The following is a 20,409-nucleotide window of genomic DNA, read 5'->3' as shown; positions in this document are numbered from 1 at the left end:
TCTGAGCCAGGCTTCAGTCTCCTGTGTCTCAGATATTTCTCCTGAGAAACAGACTCGAACTGAGCTCAAATTTGCCAAACAATTTTTTTTTAAAGATTTCAGTATGAAATAATTTATTTTACCTGTACGGTCCATGCCAATTTTACCCAACCATACCAACCCTATGCTTCTAATGTACACTTTTCAAAACGTTTCTATTTTTATTTTAGAAGTAATATTTCAGTCTGAGTTGATAGTTAAATAATGCACAACTGAGAACTTAATCAAATCTCCTAAGACATGAAAGAGCAACCCCTGAGCAATTAATTTTCCCCTGATGGCTACAAGAAAGGAAGCTGAAAACTCCTGGGTTGTTGGACGCTGTGAATTTCCAGGTCTTTTATTTGATAACATATGTGGAGAGACACCAACTAAAACTCCAATCTGCTATTTTTGCCTCTATATCGGCATCTAATTGCTGGTTACTTGCTGTACTTTTATGAGTTTCAAGTCAAAAGAGTTTTCATAAAATCTCAAATTATGAACCATAAACTAAAAACTGTGAACGGGGTAAGGTAAGGATAACATTTCAAACAGTGATTTTATGTACTTGCTCAATAAGATGCCATATAAGTGTCCACATTCTCCTGAGAGATTCAAAGAACTAAACCGAGGTTGCTTCTGATTTCTTTGGCTCTGCACTCACCTTGTAATGAGAGCTGCTCTGCTCTCAGACCATTTTACATGACTCTGGAAACAAATCTCCAATCAATCACTCTAATGTCATTTTCAGGGCTGTTAGCAAACAATTTACAGACAATTCAGTAATGCCGAGAGAACGCAAGACTGTTTATGATGCACTGCTAATGGACAGGATGTCTCTGTCAAATTAGAGAGTGAGAAATATCGAATTTTCCTCTTTTGTTGGGGCCCATGTCTTACATCAATCCTTATTGATTGGCTGGTGCAGCAAATCGAAGTGAAATATAAGCAGCGATGATTGTTTTAAACTTTAAGTCTATCAACTTCTTTGCCCTATGGACTTTGTAAACCTGATTCACAGGTAACGGCCAGTGCTATACCCAGTCCATTTTATTTAAAACCAAGAACTAGACAGTTCTGTAGAGATCTAAAAAATCATCATATGAGAACAACTAGACTTGAGAAGAAACACTATATGTGGTAGGTGTCAAAAGTGATGTTTGGAAGACTTTAAATGACTCCTCAGGTTTGATTAAACCTTTAAAATATGAGGTGTACTTTATGTTACAAAATGGAGAAAACACTCAACTCACATTGAACATGCAAACACATTTTTTAATACATCTTTAATAATGTGTTTGAATAAAGGGCGAAGACATGAATTATCACTGTTGGCCACTACTGTACAGTATGTCACTTTAGGGTTAAGGTTATGTTAGGGTTATTATAGCAATATTTGTATTGCAAACAAATGTTCTGGCAAAAAAAGGAAAAGTATCTACAAATTGACATTTACACTTTTTAAAGTTTTTAGTGTTGTATAAAAGGCAGACTGAAACTTTCCAGTTCATAATCTAATTTTGTCCCGCAATGAATACTCCACTTTAATGGCATTGACTGTTGACAGCCAAAACGCAGTACAAAAGAACTCGCTCTGAAGAACAAACAATTTCCATGTGAACACAATTGGCTTTCAGTCTTGAAGAAGCTAATGAGTGGTTTGTTGAAAGAAATTAGATCATCTTTCCACAGTAACACATACAGTAATTAATACTCGGGAGTGAGTTGGGTTGCTGGAAATGAAGGAGCTGTAACAACAGCACTTGGAAAGTGCCCCATAATTATTGTTCTCAAGACCACTGCGACCACACACACCACCACACAAATCCGCTTTCTACTAATGCAACATTACGCCATAAGACTCTCATTCTTAATGGCGTGTTGACATGTCTTGGTGGAAACATTAAAAAATAGGATGATGATGTTTTTATTCACAATGGAGTTTTATATCAATTAATGAGCACTGCACTTTAAAACCGAGGCATGAACGAGAGGCTTACTATTTTTCCTTCCTGCTAACTGAGAGCTCATGACAGTCAGCAGAGTTTAATGAGCACCATCTGTATATATCTGAAAGTAATTAGCACTTTCTTTCACATGAAGTCACACCATTAGCATGCATAATGCATAATCCTGGAGATGCTATTTTTATTCAGAGTGTTTTAACCTGTCAAAAGATTCTTTGAGAAGCTTTTTTTCAGTGGGTGGTTGAGCAAACAACATAACGTTTTTTATACGTTTTTCATAACGTCATAACGAGATTTTAGGTTAACATATACTGTATATCAATGCATAAAGTAAAGTGTATATGGGTAGTTAACAAATACACCATACATGTGTACTGTGGTGTGACAGCAAAAAAATAAAGAAAAAAAACAATAACGAAGAAAAAACTCTTGAATGCTATTTTTTATAATTGTATATAAATATAAATATTATTAAAGAATATAGATTGTTTTCTAGCATGTTTAATCACGTTCATATTTTCTTTTTGAATGTGTGATCAAAATGATTATTTATTTTAAAAAGTTCCAAATAAATGTAATTATTATAATATAATTTATTTCTCTTTGTGCCTGGTTCAACGGTGCATATAATCCTAATAAATTATCATTTGTAATGAAAAATTACTTTTCGGCTGATGTAAAAATGTTGGTAAAATAGACTTTTAAAATTGCACTGTCAGTAGCATATTACACATATATTCTTATTCTATTATACCTTTGCCATTTAACATCAAGTCTAGAGTCTAGTGTCCCTAAGTTCATTTAAGTAACTGACTTTATACAGTAATATTTACTGAATAAAGTCAACCAAATAAAAAACAAAGAATACAGTGAAGTCTTTGTGAAATGGCTGTCATGAAATGTTTTTGTGGCAGGTGCAGTTTCAGTTAAAGACTAAGTATGGCTCATCTGTGATGCTGTAACACAGTGATGTTCATCCCAAGCATTTGGGAAAAACAAATATGGTTGATAATTTGTCTCAATTTATCTGCTATTGAAGGTGTAGCTACAAGTGCAATTTGGACCCTATAAAAACCAACGACTTGAAATAAGGCACCCATCAGATCTTTATACCTAATATCTGTATATATGGATTCCTTTCTAATATAAAATGACAACAATTAAAAAGCAGACACTTGGCTTCAGTATATTGATTAATTATTCACCCAAAACAAATTTGCAATGTTTTCCCATATAGATTTCTCAAATAACTATGTTTTTGCATAGTTGTGAAGTAGCTCTGACACTCTGACCAACTCTAATGTAGACCCTGGCCACCCATGATCATCTCTGATAAAACAATATCACACATTTGGGGGCCGAGTGCAGCAGTTTCATAATTAAAAGAGGGATCATCTGATATAACACAACACAGAGAGAGAAAAAGACAAAAAAATGAAAGAAGGGCACCTACCTTCACAGGAGAGTCCATGAGATGTGACCCCTGAAAGGCTGTCCCGACAGACGTTACAGAAGGTAGGACGAGCATGGGAGCAGGCATACCAGTTGTGCATCCCTGAGAAATGTTCCACATTAAACTGTGCCGTCTAGCAAAGGAGAAGTTAAGACAGATTGGCAGCACCAGGATAAGACTTTTTCGGAGCCCCTAAAAAGAGCCACTTCAATAGAGGTGCTAGGTAATGGCTTTCAGCGAACACACACGGACATTGGTAGGGAAGGGAATCGAAAAAAATATAGCTATTTTGGTCCCGATTCTTATTTTTGTCTTTAATGATTGATCATTAACAATCCTCCAACACATTTTAATGGAATGTTCCTCCATCATATTTTAATTGAATGTCTTTTTTACAACTAACCTATAGCCCAGATGCATGTTTAAATACTGTACATACTGTCACAAAAAGGTCCAGTGTATAATATTAAGCGGAATCTAGCAGAGAGGTTGCAAACATAATATACATAGTTATGTATATTATATTGCATTTCTGTCAATAGAGCCTCCAAAAAATTACACATTGGACCGTTAACAACAAATCAGAAATAATATCAATGTAATACTGTTTTTATAATATAAAATGTCCTTAAAAATGAATTTGTTTTCCTCCCTTCTATTTGAAATGGCCTCATTCATGATGTCATAATTGTCCTCTATATGTCCCTTAACATGTTTATATGTAAATTAGGATATCTGCTCTAAATAACGAGGGTCATAAATGTCAAGAGTTATGCAGCCGTGACGTGCGAGAAAGATGCTAAAAAATCTTCTGGTGTTGTTCTGTCCCTGCACGCACACAACCCTGCATCTCTAAATTGTGGGCATACTCCTCCAAAAAAACAAGTATTAGAAATGGTTTAAAGTGAAAGTTTCGTGACCCCTTCAAGGACTAATTCTTTGAGCAAGTACTTTGTTACACCAATTAAACAAATAATAATAAAATAATAATAACAGCAAAATGGTGGTAGAAGACCAACTTTAGAACCGTAAATGAAACCGAACAGCATAGAGATCACTTGGTTTCACTCTTTTATTTTGTCTGTATAAGAAGTGTATATGAATCTCGATTCCCAGCCCCAACACTTTGCCAGCCACCACATGCAACCCATGGACTGGCCCCCATATTTTATGTGGAATACACAAACCCTCTGCACGCAAGACAACACCATGCTTGCCTTGAACACTGCTTTCCAGAAATCAGTTTCTGTCTAAAACAGCGGCACTGCCAGTGATCATGCCCCCACTGGGATGGGCATCTACCTGCAGGACCTTGACTAAACAGGATGTGTTTTAAGAAGCTAAATGTGGGACAGATGTAGTTTGAATGTCAAAGAGACTGAATAGGAAGGTTTAAGCCCTTCGCTTAGGGGTGCTGCTGAAGCGCTGGAGTTCTGGGTGGGGTATTGCAGAACGCGGGGGCTGAGAGTCTTATATAACTATCTTCCTCTCATATCAAAGTAAGCATACAGTCAAGACACAGTCAAGCAGCACTGCAGTTTCACTTACTACCGTTTAAATATACACTGTTTCAGGTGTTAAAAGCTGCCACATGCAAGCACATTTGTGTATAAATAACATATAATTAACATATAATTACATTGCACAAAGGCAAACAGTAAAATTCCCTTTTTAATGGAATTTATATTAATTTTAGTTAAAATAAATCACATGAAACTAACAACAGTTCACATATTCATAAAATATAATTTTAGAAGGTAAAAAACTGTACAAGACCTGACAGTTAAAAACAGTTAATGTGTCATGCAGATTTATATACTAAGAAGTCAGAAGAAAAAGTGGAACGAACATGCAGAACAAACAAAGCACATTGATTTAAAGTGATAGTTCACCCAAAACTGAAAATGTTGTCATCATTTACTCACCCTGATAACCCTGAATTTTAATTTTTGGGTGAACTATCCCTTAAAGCAGCATTAGACTTGCAACTCAACTCAACGGGCGACAATCAAAACTGTGCTCTTACCTCGTAATGCTCTCTGGACTGAACCGATTTCAGTGAGCTGATCCAATCCTCCATTTCTTTCCTGTTCTCGGCGCACAGGATGAGCCTTCGGAACGGTGTAATTACCTACAGGGAGACAGCGATCCGAGCTGATGAGAACGAAGTGTTTCACCCTCCTGCCTGACTGAATGTAACTGACTTTTCCCCCCTCGCCTCCTGCTCTTTAAGACGAAGCTCAGGACAATCACCCCCTCCTCCTGTTCTCCTTCTCAACCACGACCTCCACCCCTCGAGTCTTCTCCGCTCATCTTGTTTGGGAAGTGTGAATGCTATCTAAGCTGACAGACAGAGTGCTATGGAAAATTCGTAACAGGGGCAGTCTCAGCTCTACCTCAAGTCTACCCCTCTGCATTTAATACTCCTTTAGATTTATACAGTATATGTACAGCTGCATCCATAACATCTCCACACGCTGCTAGAGCTGCCGTGGATGCGCAGCAACCGGACAACTGTTTACATCGCAGCACGGGCAGTGAAGCAGGTAATGCAGTCCTCAGGGAAATATAGCTCACTACCTGTATCCAAACAACACTGCTGAGAAAATTCCAACTGTTTGCCACACAAACCTGTTATTGTTGACTTTAACCTGCGGTTTAATGATGTGTCAGTTTAAGTATATTTGGTAGATTTACAGCACTCAATTTTATGAATGGTTTTCATAAAATTAGTGTAGAATATAAAAATTTTGTGGCCGTGAAACTTTACTGTTCAAAAGTTTACTCTTTCACCATAACTGAGTTCTCAGTTAGGTTTCATTAAGTATCAACCTAATTGCCTCAAATGTGTCTCTTAAAGGTCGAGTGTATGAAATTTAGCGGCATCTAGTGGTGAGGTTTCAAATTCCAACCAACAGCTCACTCCACCGCTCGCCCCTCCCTTTCGAAGCACTACGGTGGCTGACACAGCAGTAAGATGTTGACACGTTTTCGCTTTTTGCTGAAGGAGATAACGTATTTACGAAACACGCTCTGTAGAGCAGCTTGTCCATTTAGAGATACTGTAGAAACTAGGGCTGTGTTCAAATATCGATACGGTGTTACATCGTCATAAGCTCCTGACAATGCACGTATCGATACAACTGCCTCCATATCGATTCTGCCGCACTTTTGAAATGAGCCAATTATTATGCGACAAATGTTTTGTAACAATTATTAGTTGTGTAAATGATCCAACTGTAGTTGATCTGTGATCTGTACAGACCGCCACCCCCAATGTACAAAAAACAGATCATATTTGTCACAGTCACCAGCAGCAGTGCCCTCTCAAATTCACTAGAGGGCACTTCCCTCATCACTCGGACTGCATACACGGTCCGTGTATCTTTTGGCCATTTGTTTTTTAGTTTGAACTTGAACAAACGGGAGTGAGAAAACGGCGCAAAAAACAAAGTTCAATGTAGGGAAGGAAGGAGGCGGGAACCGGCGAACATTTAAAACTTAACATTTCCGGGCCCGGTCCTCTCTCGTCGGCAGTCCAGTCGCTCGTCCTCTTATGCTCCCTAGCTCCCCGTGAGGCATGCGGGACCGGTGCGCATACAGCTGATACTCATTATCACTCATGCCACCGGCCCCGCCTTCCTGCCCCACGGCTCTCGTCCCGCCTTCCTCGCTACATACCCCCATCGCCCCTCACAGGCCAGGGGTACCACCGCGCCTGTGCTTACTCCCCCCCCCCCTGGGGGGCCTCCCCTTGAGAGCCCCAGCGCCTGGGGGTACACACCGACGAGACGAGAGAACGGAGCCGGGAGCACCCGAGTGACAGGGACAAGAGAGGGGAGAGAGGAAAAAAAATAGTCTGGTTCCCCGACACGCCGTCGCTCGGTCCTCAGCCAGCCGAGAGGCTCTTCCTCGCGGTGCTATGCTGTGGTGCTGGACATTCGGTGGGCGGCCCGATCCTCCTCCGCCTCCTGGCGGCTGGCGATGGCTTCTGGCTGAGGGCAGCCGGCAAAAAAGTTCCCCGTTTCCTGTTCCTCACCATCATGGCTGTTGGTAACAGGATTCCGGCTCACGGCCAACGGCGGCAACTCCTCCGCTCCCTCTATGGCCGCCATCCCACCTCGTCCCAGGAGCACGGCCGCGAGCTCTCTGTTCCCACTGATTCCTCTCGCTCCAGCACCACTGCCTCGGGCAGCCGCTGGCGGACGTCCCTCGTCCGCGCTGCCCGAACTCCTCAGCACTGAGAGGCCGCTCCGTGGCGAGGGCTCTTCGACAGCATGTCCCTCCTTCCTCCCGGGTTTCGGCACCAATGTAACAAAGTTCAATGTAGGGAAGGAAGGAGGGGGGAACCGGCGAACACATTTCCGGGCCCCGTCCTCTCTCGTCGGCAGTCCCGTCGCTCGTCCTCTTATGCTCCCTAGCTCCCCGTGAGGCATGCGGGACCAGTGCGCGTACAGCTGATACTCATTATCACTCACGCCACCGGCCCCGCCTTCCTCGCTACAGGCACCATCTTCGTTTTTAGTTCATCCAGAAAACGGAATAACGAGAATTTGGCTTGGTTTTTCGTTTTTAACTTAAGGGGTAAAAAACAAATACACAGCTTGAAAAATCGATTTCCACACGTGGGCGGTATGAAACGCCCCCTTCCATTGATTGGACAACCAAAGATCAGCAAGCGACTTCTTCGGTTGTCCCTCGGTCCGAATAAATAGTCCTCCGCTGCTGTACAGTGGGGATTCTTAAAGTATGCTTCATTGCTCTCATTAAACAACCGTCCACAAACCGTACAGGGCAGGTCCTAGACTGGACTTTCTTCTGTGCAACCTTACGCATTTCATATAAATCTTTATATCACAAATATTAATGTAGTTCGCATCCGCATCTTTCTAGCTCTCCAGGGTTAAATCTGCGTGGCAAAGCTGCGCGAGACACTGGATCGCACGAAGCGGATTCATATACTTATTTTATTTCTTTAAAATTCGCTAATTTTATTTAATTAAACTTGATACAAAATTGTAATTAAATAAAAACGTCAAAATTATTTTTGATGATGAACAAAATTTATTAACCTAATTTAAATTAGAAAATATTCGTTTTTATGAGCTCAAATATTCAAGTATGATTTTTTTTTTAAATGCCCATCCCTATTTGTGAAAAGCATTGTAGAAATAAACATTGAATCTTAGCACTGTATTACTTACAGGGATGTTCAATACGACTTAAGATCTAACAACAATGTTTCTGTCATAATATATTGATGACCGCATATAATAATTAGGACTTTGCTTTTATTATTCTGTTAAAACGTGAACTACATTTATGTTTTCAAATATAGTGCATTGTTGTTATTCTTCATAATTTTCCTTTTGTATTCCATGGAAAAAGTAAGCAAAACAATTTTATCCAAAATAAACGATAATAAATTAAGCATTAAGAATTAATCTTGATAAATTAAGACGGTCGTCAGCGACCGTCGTTGTGTGTCGCTAGTCTCTTGCTACAAGGTTGTTAGAAGGCCTTCCTAGCTTTGGTTGCTCTAGTAACGGTTATAAATAAACCTTGCAGTAACTGACGAGAGACAAATGACATGAGCTCTGCTGCTGTACTCCTATTGGTAGTCACTCCCGAAAGTCGCTCAACATTTGCATAAAGTTGAGCAATTCTCAACTTTATCGCATTGCTAGACAAGCCCACGTCTACTATTGAAATGATCATGTTGCTCTGCCCTGCCAGTCGCTGGTGGTGTGAACTGGGCATCATCGTAAACAATGTTTGTAGGATTAAAAAATTAAGGGGCGAAATACTGGGCAATATTATTGACATATAAATTGTTGACAATTATCGGCATCAGCTTCAACAAATGCTGTCAATAAAGTTATATTAAATCCAGAACATCTCTTTTAATTAAAAAAGATTTGAGAAGATTTACCAAAAGTTGGCTGTGACACAAATGACATAATTGCTCAAATACAAGTAAAAACAAGATGTCAAAATTTCGAGTTTAATGTTTTTTTTTATTTCTATTAACTGTTAGGTCTCCATGAAATAAACTCCTTTAAGGTGACTCTTGTGTTTAACCAGAGAAGGTCACTTTACCCATGAAGAGTCTCTGGCAGCTGTCCAGTCATAGGCACCTCATATTGGGCCTCTTCTAAAACATCATGATGGAATCTTGCAAGCGTCATTCGTAAGTACCATCCAGTGCCAGTATACAGAGCAGCTGCTATGTAAGGCACCAGTTGTCCTTTACTGCCATGTACAGTAAATGACAAGTGGTGCAGCAAGGCATGTTCATTCGTTCAGCCCAGTGCTACGAAGGGCAGTTCAGTCAGCGTACTAATGCACAGCTTCATGTTTATTTATATTCACCATAGATACCGCAGATCTAAACCACAGGTGTAAGATACTGAGTTAGACTGTAGTCTCCACAAAAACAAATATCACAGTCACATTGTCCAGGCTGTGCTGTCAAACGCATAAACTGTGGAAGGTGATGTAAGAGGTTTCCAGGCATATTATTTCAGTACTTCTGAAGCTATCTGGTTGATTTTTTCTGCCAAAAAACATAACTATCAATTTCCATGCCCGGCCATGATGCAGTTATCGCATTAGCGTTCATCTTCCTCACTTACACAATGAAACATGGGCTACTCCCAGCGCATCCTTGACCACCACTTATTTTAAAAGCTTTTTCCACAAGACAGGGAAACTTCACTGAGTGATGTCTCTTGTTCATTGTCACTGTGGTTCATGATTACATTACAATGGCTAAGAAAACCTTTCAGGAAATTAGGCAATTACTCAACTATTATTATGTCCAATCCCTATCCCAGAAGCTGGCGGGGGGGTTAAAATGCAGCAGAGAGGTTTTATTCATAAGTTTTATTCAACCAACTTTGGTTGAGGGGCATGATTGTTGTCTGTACCATTCCAGTTCAATACTCATGAAAGGGCAGCCATCACAGCAGTGACAGAGCGAGTTCTAAGAGATCATCCATGTGAAACAAATGGTGCTTTTATTTAACTCAGGACTGAGTGTGACCTAATCAATGCAACCAATAAGATACAGAACGTTCTAGTGTCTACATCAATAGATTAAACCTTGATTGAAGTCTTAGAGAAAGCTTTGATAGAAACAATAGGAAATGCTTCTCAGGCCAAAATATCACATCATTTTTTTTATTATTAGCAATATTCTAAGTACTAAAAAAACCAGAAACCCAAAAATCCTAAATGAAGGAATTAGACAATATAAATTTTGTTGGGCTTCATGTGGTAATTTAAATCAACTTTTATAATGTTTTTGTTTCTGTAAAGTCAAAATATTGTTGAATATGGCTGTTTCATATAAATACATTAAAGGTCCAGAGGTGTTTAAAGACCTTACATAATGAAGCGCCATGTTTTTATAACATTAGCATGAGCTATTTCTATCTACAAGCACTGTGGGTCCCCTTGCATGGAATTTGCATGGTTGTTTCTAAAGTAGACCTAAACTGACAAACTGCTCTACAGAGTGCGTTTAAAGGACTCATAAAATGAGCACTTTCAACAAGTAGGTATGATTTATTAGGGTCTTCATGAAATGTCTGGAACATATTTTGCTTAAAAACACTCAATGGCTGTGTAAACAAAACCCTTTATGCATAGTCAAAAACAGCTATGCTTACAGCAACACGTTTTGGTGCATGTCTCTTTAAATGATAATGAGTTACAGCGCACCCCACCCCCCTTCCGTCCATACTGCCATGGCAACGGTTTAGCTAAATTATGTTTCCTGATCTCCTCTGCGGTTAGTTTAGTTTTAAACGTCTCAAATCATTTGTCCGGAGACCAGCGGAATTATGTGGATTTTAGTTATAACGTTACACACACAACGTGAGAGAATAACGTCTTGGTTACGTATGTAACCTCGGTTCCCTGATGGAGGGAACGAGACGTTGTTTCGAACCGACAGAATGGGGTTTGTCTTGAGAACCTATCATCTTCTGAGTATTTAGAAAAGGCCAATGAAAATTGGCGAATGAAATTTGCATGCTGGGCTCCTCCCCGGATGTCTGGGTATAAGAGGGAAGCCGCGTGCTCATTCATTCACCTTTTGTTCTTCAGAGCCTACGCATCTGATGAGCTTCTCTACAATCTTGGTGATCATTCTTTCTGCTGGAATCTATGACGTGGACAGCGGACGGTCCCTTCCTGCAGTGACTCTCCCTTGGGTGTCTCGGCAGTTCCGGAGGTGTTCGAGCAAATTTCCTTTTCTAAAAGAGCAAATTTCTCCAGCGTGGCTTGTCCCGCTGTTCTCATGGGTGCAACACACTCATCGAGGAGGGGGACAGACACAATACCTGCTTCCAGTACGCTGGGGCAGACGGATGTCCGGGTATAAGAGGGAAGCCGGCGTGCTCATTCATTCACCTTTGGTCTGAGGAGCCTAAAGCATCCTCCCCCGACCGCTGGGGTGGGCGGCCAGTGTTGTGGCATGAGGGACACAACGTCTCGTTCCCTCCATCAGGGAACCGAGGTTACATCCGTAACCAAGACGTTCCCTTTCTGTCTGTCTCTTGACGTTGTGTCGAACCGACAGAATGGGGTTCCTATGGAAAACGCCACAGCACTGAGCCGCATCACAATCTCTGCGGAGCGACGTTGACTGGCCTGGGTGAGTCAGACGAACACGCTAACGCGAAATTATGACCCTCCAGTGGAGTGGAAGGGGGACCCAGAGCTTTACACAAAGTTGGGAAGCCCCTGTCACCGGCCGTCACGGGCGGAGGCCTAGTTCTCTAAATGGCGAGAAGCCGCCAGGCACCGTACGGTACACTGGGTAAGCATTATTCCCCCTTGGGGGAAAAACGCTGCAGAGGCCACTACCTACCGTAGGGAGGAATAGTGGAGACACCACATGGTCTCACCATCAGGGGAGAACTCATGGGAGGAATGTGCGGAGTGCAGGAGTTAACCGCAAGGTGGGAGTCCACCTGGGGAGGTCATGGGTTGCCAAGGTGGGAACCATTCATGAGGATACATCAGACGGAACAGCCCACGGAGGGGGGGGCACTAGGTCCGGTTAGAGCTATGTGGGAGATAACTCAACTGTTCCCCGGCCTAAGGGGGCAGGGCTGCTCTGCCCAGCCTGTCCCCTGGAAGGGTGCTTAGTGATGGATGGAATGCCTGTTCTTTACCCGAGGGGAAAGAAGAGAGGTGGGATCGCCACTGCTCCCCCCGGAGGGGGAAGGGCTTCCGCAGGCATACGCCCTACCGGCTGCCGGTCCCACACCTTGCCAGGATGCGGGCTGACACCGGTTCCGCGCGTAGGTATTAGAATGTCACGGAGTTGTTGGGCATAGCCCAACCCGCAGCTCTGCAGATGTCTGCCAGAGAGGCGCCCTGAGCCAGTGCCCATGAGGGGTGTGCCTCACTCCCAACGGGCAGGGGCGAATAGAGATCGGTATGCCCTAATGAGGGCATCCACGATTCAGTGCGCCAGCCTCTGTCTGGAGACAGCACTCCCTTCTGCTGACCTCCGAAACAGACAAAGAGCTGCTCAGAGCTTCTGGGCTCTGCGTGCGGTCCAAGTAGAGGCGCCGTGCACGTACTGGACACAACACGGATAGGTTGGGTCTTCCTCCCCGGTGGGGAGCGCCTGCAGGTTCACCACCTGGTCTCTCGGGAGAGTGGTGGGAACCTTGGGCACGTAGCTGGGGCGGGGTCTCAAGATAACGTGAGAATCCCGGCCCCGAGTTCTAGGCAATCTGTGGACACGGAGGGTGCTTGCAGATCCCCTACCCTCTTGGAGGTGAGCACCATGCAGAAAGCCGTCTTTTTCAGGACTGAGAAAGAGCGGCAACCCCGAGAGGCTCGAAGGGGGCGGGGCCTCTTTAGGCCCGCCACCTAGGTCGCAAGAGGGTACGGAGCGCGGAAGGTGGTCACCCTCTCGCGCCCCTTAGGAACCTAATGACCAGGCCGTGCTGTCCCAGAGGCTACCCAGCACTTGGGTCATGATGAGCGGCCGTAGCGGCTACATACATTCCCAGTGTGGAGGGGGAGAGGTTACTCCCCCGCTCTCTTGAGGACGGGACAGCTCATACCCGACCGAGCAACTCCACAGGTCTTCTCGCCGAGAAGAGCACCAGGACAAGAAGAGGCGCCACCTATGCGCGTATAGCCACCCAGTGGCCGAAGCCCTAGCCTGAGTAACGTCCCAACCAGACCGGGGGTGGGTCACTCAGGATCTCCTCGTCCCGTCCAGACATGGAGACCAGGTTCTGCCTGGAATGCCATAACGTGCCCCTTCCCCTGGGGAAGCAGTTCGCCAGGGGCGGCCAGGGGGGAGTCGTTGTCAGAGCCTTAGCTCCGAGAACCAAGTCCTAGTTAGGCCAAGGGGCGTAACTAGTACCACTTGATGCTCCTCTTCCCTGGCCTTGCACAGGACATTGTGCAATGAGGCTCACTGGGGGGAATCGTACTTCCGTGGCCAGCTGTGCGCAAGGGCGTCCGTGCCAAGGGTTGCCTCGGACAGGGAGTACCAAAGCGGACAATGGGTGGAGTCAGGGGAGGCAACAGGACCACCTGTGCCTGGCCGAACCTCTCCCAAATGAGCTGGCTGCGCGGGGATGGAGTTGCCACTCCCCGCGAGGCGTCGACTGACGAGAGAGCGCATCGGTTGTCTGGTTCAGGACGCCTGGGAAGTGTGTGGCTCGCAGGGAACTGATCACCTGCTGACTCCAGAGGAGGAGGCGCCGGGCGAGTCATGTTTAGCTGTCATGAGCGAATCCAATGATATACGCCACAGCAGCTGTGCTGTCCGACCGGACCAGCACGTGCCTGCCCTGCACGAGAGGTAGTAGCCTCCTCAATGCAGGTAGCACAACCAACAACTCTAGGCAGTTGAAATGCCAACGCAGGCGGGGGCCCGTCCACCGCCCCAACACTGCTTGCGCGTTTGCACACGGCACCCCAACCCCAAGAAGGTCATGGAGACCAGGGGGTTAGGGTGTGTCGGCAGAAAGCGTGTGACCATACGCCTGCTGCCGGTGTGCCACGCTCTCCAAGGAACTTGACTCTGTAGCCAGTGTTGGAGCGGTCGTATGTGCATCGACCCGAGGGGGACCACCCCCGCCGAGGATGCCATGTATCCCAGGAGCCTCTGAAATTGTTTCAGGGGGACCGCTGACTGTCTGAAAGCTTCAGGCAGTTCAACACTGATCGAGTGCGCTCTGTAGTCAGTCGCACTGCCTCTGGGAGGCCGCGTGGGTGCGGGCTTCCTCATCGTGGGTCTCCCGCCCCCCGCGGGGGGTGAGCAGGGCCGCTCATGAGGACAGAGTCGAGTTCCCTACCGAGAAAGAGGACGCTCTGCACCGGGGAGAGCTTGCTCTTCTCAGTTGACCTGCAGCCCCACCGATCTAGGTGCCGGAGCACCAGGTCCCTGTGTGTACACAACCGATCTCAAGAGTGCGCCAAACTGAGCCAGTCGTCGAGATAGTTTAGTACCCGCACACCTCCTTCCCTAAGGGGAAGGAGGGCGGCTTCCACGACCTTCATAAAGACTCGTGGAGACAGGGACAGACCGAAGGGGAGGACCCTGTACTGATATGCCCGTCCCTCGAACACGAACCGTCGGAACGGCCGATGTCGAGGGAGGATCGAGACATGAAGTACGCGTCCTTCAGGTCGATTGCCATAAACCAGTCCTGACCTACTGTGTAGGTGCCTGTTCAGAACACACAGACCCAAGATAGGGCGCAACCCCCCGCCTTTCTTGGGGACAATGAAGTACAGGCTGTAAAACCCGCTGAACATCTCGGCTGGTGAGATGGGCTCGATCACTCCTTTCACCAGAAGGGTGGTGGCCTCGGCCCGAAGTACGGGGACATCCTAGCCTCTGACTGAGGTATATCGGATGCTGAACTTGGTGGGCGGGAGGCAACTGGATCGCGTAGCCGAGACGGATCGTCTTCCCTAGCCAGCCTGACAGCCTGGGAAGCCGGACAGGCTCCCAGAAATGAGACGGGGACTAAAGGTACGATCTTTTTCATCGTCCCCCTGGGGGGTGGTTCGATGGCTAGCAGTACGGATTCCTTGCCGGGGGACGTCCCCCGGGGAGGAGATCGGCTCTGCTGTTTTTCCTGCCTGGCGACTGCGCAGCTCAACGCACTGTCTGACTGAGAGTGCTGAGGGTTGGTGTTTATACTTGACATTGCGCTTTGCCCGGAGGGGGCCAGCAGATAGAGAGACGGGGCAGGATCCGTCCCTATCCGACTTCCCAGCGATGTGGCTGGGGTCGGGCCCAATGGTAGCATCGATCCCCCTGAGGTCTTCCCATGAGGGCCGCTTCTCCGCGGCTGCTGATGGGGCGATGGTCTCCTCTTCGCTGTCTCCTCCAGGGGGGGCCGCCTGAGTGGGGGGCGCCAGAGCTGGAGGGCGTGGAAGAGGACCAGGGCTGCTGGGAAGCAGACAGTGCACGGGACTCGTTGGCCGAGTCGCGGCACGGAGGACTGCTTCTTTACTGTCGAGAACCCTCCGGGGGAGGCCGCGCGCGGGTCTCGCGCCCCCCCGACGGGCAGGGGGTGAGCGGGGCAGTAGTGGCTCGACAGTAACACCAACCAGCCCCACTTTGCGAGACGGGTGCATCGAGAAAGCGGACCTTCTCTGCGTTACTCATCTGCGCCCGTGTGGTCACCTTTGTCGCCTGTAGAGCGTTCCTGCATAAGCGCTGGGTCGGTCTTACCCTCGTGGAGCATTCTCAATGCCCTGGCCTGGCAGGAGCCATAGCGTGGAGAGAGGAAGCAGCTTGGTCCGCTGCAATGTAAGCTCTCGACACCAGAGATGCCGAGACCCCACATGCTTTAGACCGGAGTCTAGGTCGAGCCCCCCCCAGGTGTCCACCTGGGGGACATCAAGGTATCCTCTAGCTGTCTCAACCTCGAGGGAAGAGAGGGTGACGGAACTTTGTTTGACGTTTAATGTGCCGGAAAGGGGCGTTCCAGGTCTTACTAAGTTCCTCATGCACTTCCGGTAAACACGGCACTGGGGCGGGCGCGGCTTGGAGCCACGCTCAAACCCGAGGCGCCATGTAGCCAGCCCGCGAGCGCCGGGAGAGGCAGTGCGGGCACTGCAACCCAACACTCACGGCGGCCCGGGAAAGCATGGCTAACATTTCGACGTCTGCTTCTTCCTGGGCTCGACCCCCCGAGGGAGGGAGCCCGAGGAATCGTCGGAGTCGGATGGCAGTACGACATATCATCACGCATCATGTCCGAATACGTGATTGAGGAATAAGATGGCGGACCGTTTCCTGGGGAACGGTCAGACGAGCGAGACGAGGTGTGAACGGTCCGTGAGCCCGTGGCTGGCGGATTATCGCTCACAGTAATCCTCATATCACCCTCGCTGCTTGCCGTAGCGGACGGCAGGGCCGTAGTCCTGCCGCCATGGAGCAAACGAGGTGGTGGCTGAGTCCCGTGGGAACACAGCCACCTGTGAAGCAACGTCTGAATCGTCACCGCCCGCAGTGCGGGCAGGACGTATCCACAACGTCTGCCCCAGCGTACTGGAAGCAGGCATTGTGTCTGTCCCCCTCCTCGATGAGTGTGTTGCACCCATGAGAACAGCGGGACAAGCCACGCTGGAGAAATTTGCTCTTTTAGAAAAGGAAATTTGCTCGAACACCTCCGGAACTGCCGAGACACCCAGGGGAGAGTCACTGCAGGAAGGGACCATCCGCTGTCCACGTCATAGATTCCAGCAGAAAGAATGATCACCAAGATTGTAGAGAAGCTCATCAGATGCGTAGGCTCTGAAGAACAAAAGGTGAATGAATGAGCACGCCGGCTTCCCTCTTATACCCGGACATCCGGGGAGGAGCCCGGCATGCAAATTTCATTCGCCAATTTTCATTGGCCTTTTCTAAATACTCAGACGATGATAGGTTCTCAAGACAAACCCCATTCTGTCGGTTCGACACAACGTCGAGAGACCGACAGAAAGGGAACTGGGTGTGATATATCAAAACAGAGCCTGGTTGGTTTGAAAAGTGAATTTCTTTAACATGCAACAATAAACCATGCACAATAAAAAAGAACATTCTGAGGCTAAGAAACATTATGATGTTAAAGATTCTGAACTATTTCTAAGTTCCTAATCAAAGCTTATTTTGTAACATTGACCATGTTAACTTCAGATAACTTTCAGATTTACTTCAATTGAATCACAAGATGTTCTTTGGAATATTCTCAAGTCCTGCTGTGATACAACAGATCATCAGGTTTTGCACCAACTTGTGGTTTCTATCCCAGCCATTACATGCCACATACTAAGAAACTAAAAGAAAAGGTAATAACTGTCATGTTGTTAATACAATTTATAATTGGTAATTTATTATCAGAAACAAACAGATTTAAAATTTAGCCCAAAATAAATTTTCATACATAGTCTCAGAATTTAATATTTCATTGACGGACTTCTAAATTCCTTTTGCAATACCGTAGCAGATGCATCAGCCTTCGCCATCAAAACTGGCATATAAACAAACTGACAAATCTTTTTCTTTCCAGACCCCTAAAAGCTCTAGCTGATGCCAGACAAGTATAATGGAATCTTGCTCTTGAACACTGGCTACAGAAAACACCAGGTGCAGGAATTATGATTTGCCTCCCTCACATGTACTATAAGGTGCAGCACTCTGCCTTTCCTCTTCAACAAAAACCCCGGCAGAATTTGTGAGCACTAAGGAAATAAGTCTAACAAAGAAGTCACCCATAATCTAAAGGCAAGTTTCCATTTCTATCGCATGCAGAACCGGGATATAAAGCGACACAGTCGGACATAAACATGTACACACGTTCACCAGATGTTAAATTCATGCTCTGGCTTTCCTGTAATCTGTGTGTGTGTGTGTGTGTGTGCGTGCGTGCGTGCGTGCGTGCGTGCGTGTGTGTGCGCGTGCGTGTGCGTGTGTGTGTGTAGTGTACTTACCAGCTATCCTCTCTCAACTGCACCATTGCCTCTGTGAACACGAGCTAATGTCTCCTGCATGCCTGTGTGTGTATGTGTGTGTCGAGCCTGATTTCTCTGGGTCCTTCTTAACCCTCCCCAACTGGTACAGAACCCTCCACTGCTCAAGGAACAGCCCACCAGATGCAGTGTCACATGCAATGCCACATTGAGCATTTCCACATGGCAAAACGCATGCACAAATCACACAAGCAAACATCGTTATATGCAAATAAGAATAATTTCTGCATACCAAATCTTAAAGAAGCTCTGTGTTTTTGCCCAGATGTTTGTTTATCCCTGAGCTGGGTGCCCATTACAAATCTTCCCGGACAATAGAGCAAGTCAAGCAGAAGCTGGAGCTAACCTCTACCCATCAACCCATCACTCAATCCGCCTCACTTCTCCTGTATCTCTCACTATCCAACCAAGCCCTGACCCTCCCATCCGCCCTTCACCGGGAGGCATTTGCTGAGTGACATCACTCCGAGGATTTCCTTTTGTTCCGCAGATAGATCACTTCTCTCCCTCAGATACACACAGCGCTGCGTGCTATTTTTAGAAGCAGAGGGGGAAAAAACGCAGCCTGACTGCAAAGCGGCTGGTTTCTACACTGAGAAAATGCGGTAAAAATGGAGCCCTAAGTAGCTTTGCATTACCGTAAAACAAGGGGCTTTTCCCACAAGAAATAACAATTTCATCGGAGATCTCGTAAATCTAATTTAATCTTGATTATTTCTTTAAAGTGACATGGAGAAAAGATCACAACAATGTCTCAGCTTTGTGTTCAATTTTTGTTTTACAAGAACGCATTCATAGTATACTCAAAGGAAACAGAGCTGACATCTCAAGAACATTCCTGACCAAAAAGCAACCCCAAGGAAATAACACTGTGATAGCACCAGAGCCACAGCATGTAACTCTTCAGCTTTTGATTTGTGGCCATCCAATTAAAACAAACTGCAGAAAAAGAACACCATTTCTTAAAAGAAAGCCTTAACACAACCCTTTCAATAATTTATAAGAATAATGAGCATCTGCTGTTTTCCCAGGCAGCGGGTGATTTCTTTTAGAGGAAAAAACAAGACATGATGTTAAGCATGTGCATAAAAAATGGGTTTGCTCAACTAACTCGATGCTAAACAACGTGTCAGCGATCAAATCTTGCAAACCTCACTCAGCGGAGTATGCAAGGTCTCCTCTGCTAAGAATAACTCCTTGTTCTCATCAGAGCTTTCTCCACTGCTGTTTCTATTTATAGCTGTGCCCAGGGAGCCAGTCGGCTGTTTTTAGATGTGACCGCAGTCACTACTCTTCAGCAGGTTTGATCTCGGCTGACGTCCCCTGCTTGTTTACATGCTCTCACAAACGCAGATGCTTTCTTTCATATTTAAACATGACAGAACTATTATTATTAAAAACTTTATAATGGTTTACACATTTAGAGCAGTTTTGTTCCAGGGTGGCATCTTTGTTGTAACAAATATTAATGTTGTAATGTCAAAAATGTTTTGATGGACAACAGTGTGCAACATAACGTGTGGTAACATATGTTATATAAAAGTTATAAATTACATGCATAACTATATGCATAATATTCAAGTATAACGCAAATGCAATTTTATGCAATTTAATACATTTTCATTGGTAACGATCTCTAAAAATAATAAACAGGCTTGGATATTTATATCTCAATCATGTAATCAAGCTCAGTGACTCTGTAGCAAACACAGACCTCACCACACCAACACTCTATTTTCATGGACGCCCCCATATAGCTTGTCATTTCATTCTTCATTCTATTAAATATATTATTTAGTACTTTGTGGACATTTCTAAACAAGACATTAGTTTTAAAAATTAGCAGTCACAATTGTGGTTGCTTACCGTGAAACTGTTGTTGACATTCTTTGTGCTTGATTCTGCAACACTGGCATCTGACAGATCCACTTCATCAAAAATAAGAGACTGTGA

At 45.5% G+C, this 20,409-nt stretch overlaps 1 protein-coding gene across 5 annotated transcripts in view; it reads right to left on the bottom strand.

Moving 5' to 3' along the window:
* Positions 1-20,409, bottom strand: part of dgkh (diacylglycerol kinase, eta) — an 85,737-nt gene extending 65,328 nt beyond the window's left edge. The window contains exons 1-3 of one of the 5 annotated variants that reach the window (XM_057336975.1): positions 20,323-20,409; positions 5,468-5,572; positions 3,442-3,574 (exon numbers count right to left, since the gene is read on the bottom strand). In XM_057336975.1, the coding sequence (XP_057192958.1) occupies positions 3,442-3,574; positions 5,468-5,521 (187 nt within the window). In that variant the 5' untranslated portion in view covers positions 5,522-5,572; positions 20,323-20,409. Of the gene's footprint in view, positions 1-3,441; positions 3,575-5,467; positions 5,573-18,417; positions 18,546-18,688; positions 18,916-20,322 lie in introns of those variants that run through there. The other 4 variants (XM_057336979.1, XM_057336974.1, XM_057336977.1 and 1 more) reach the window with 4 other exon arrangements.

The sequence above is a fragment of the Triplophysa rosa genome, linkage group LG6 (assembly GCF_024868665.1).
Source record: "Triplophysa rosa linkage group LG6, Trosa_1v2, whole genome shotgun sequence".
NCBI classification, from domain to species: domain Eukaryota; kingdom Metazoa; phylum Chordata; class Actinopteri; order Cypriniformes; family Nemacheilidae; genus Triplophysa; species Triplophysa rosa.
The sequence above is the reverse complement of the archived record's forward strand: the minus strand, read 5'-3'. Positions and strand labels throughout refer to the sequence as shown.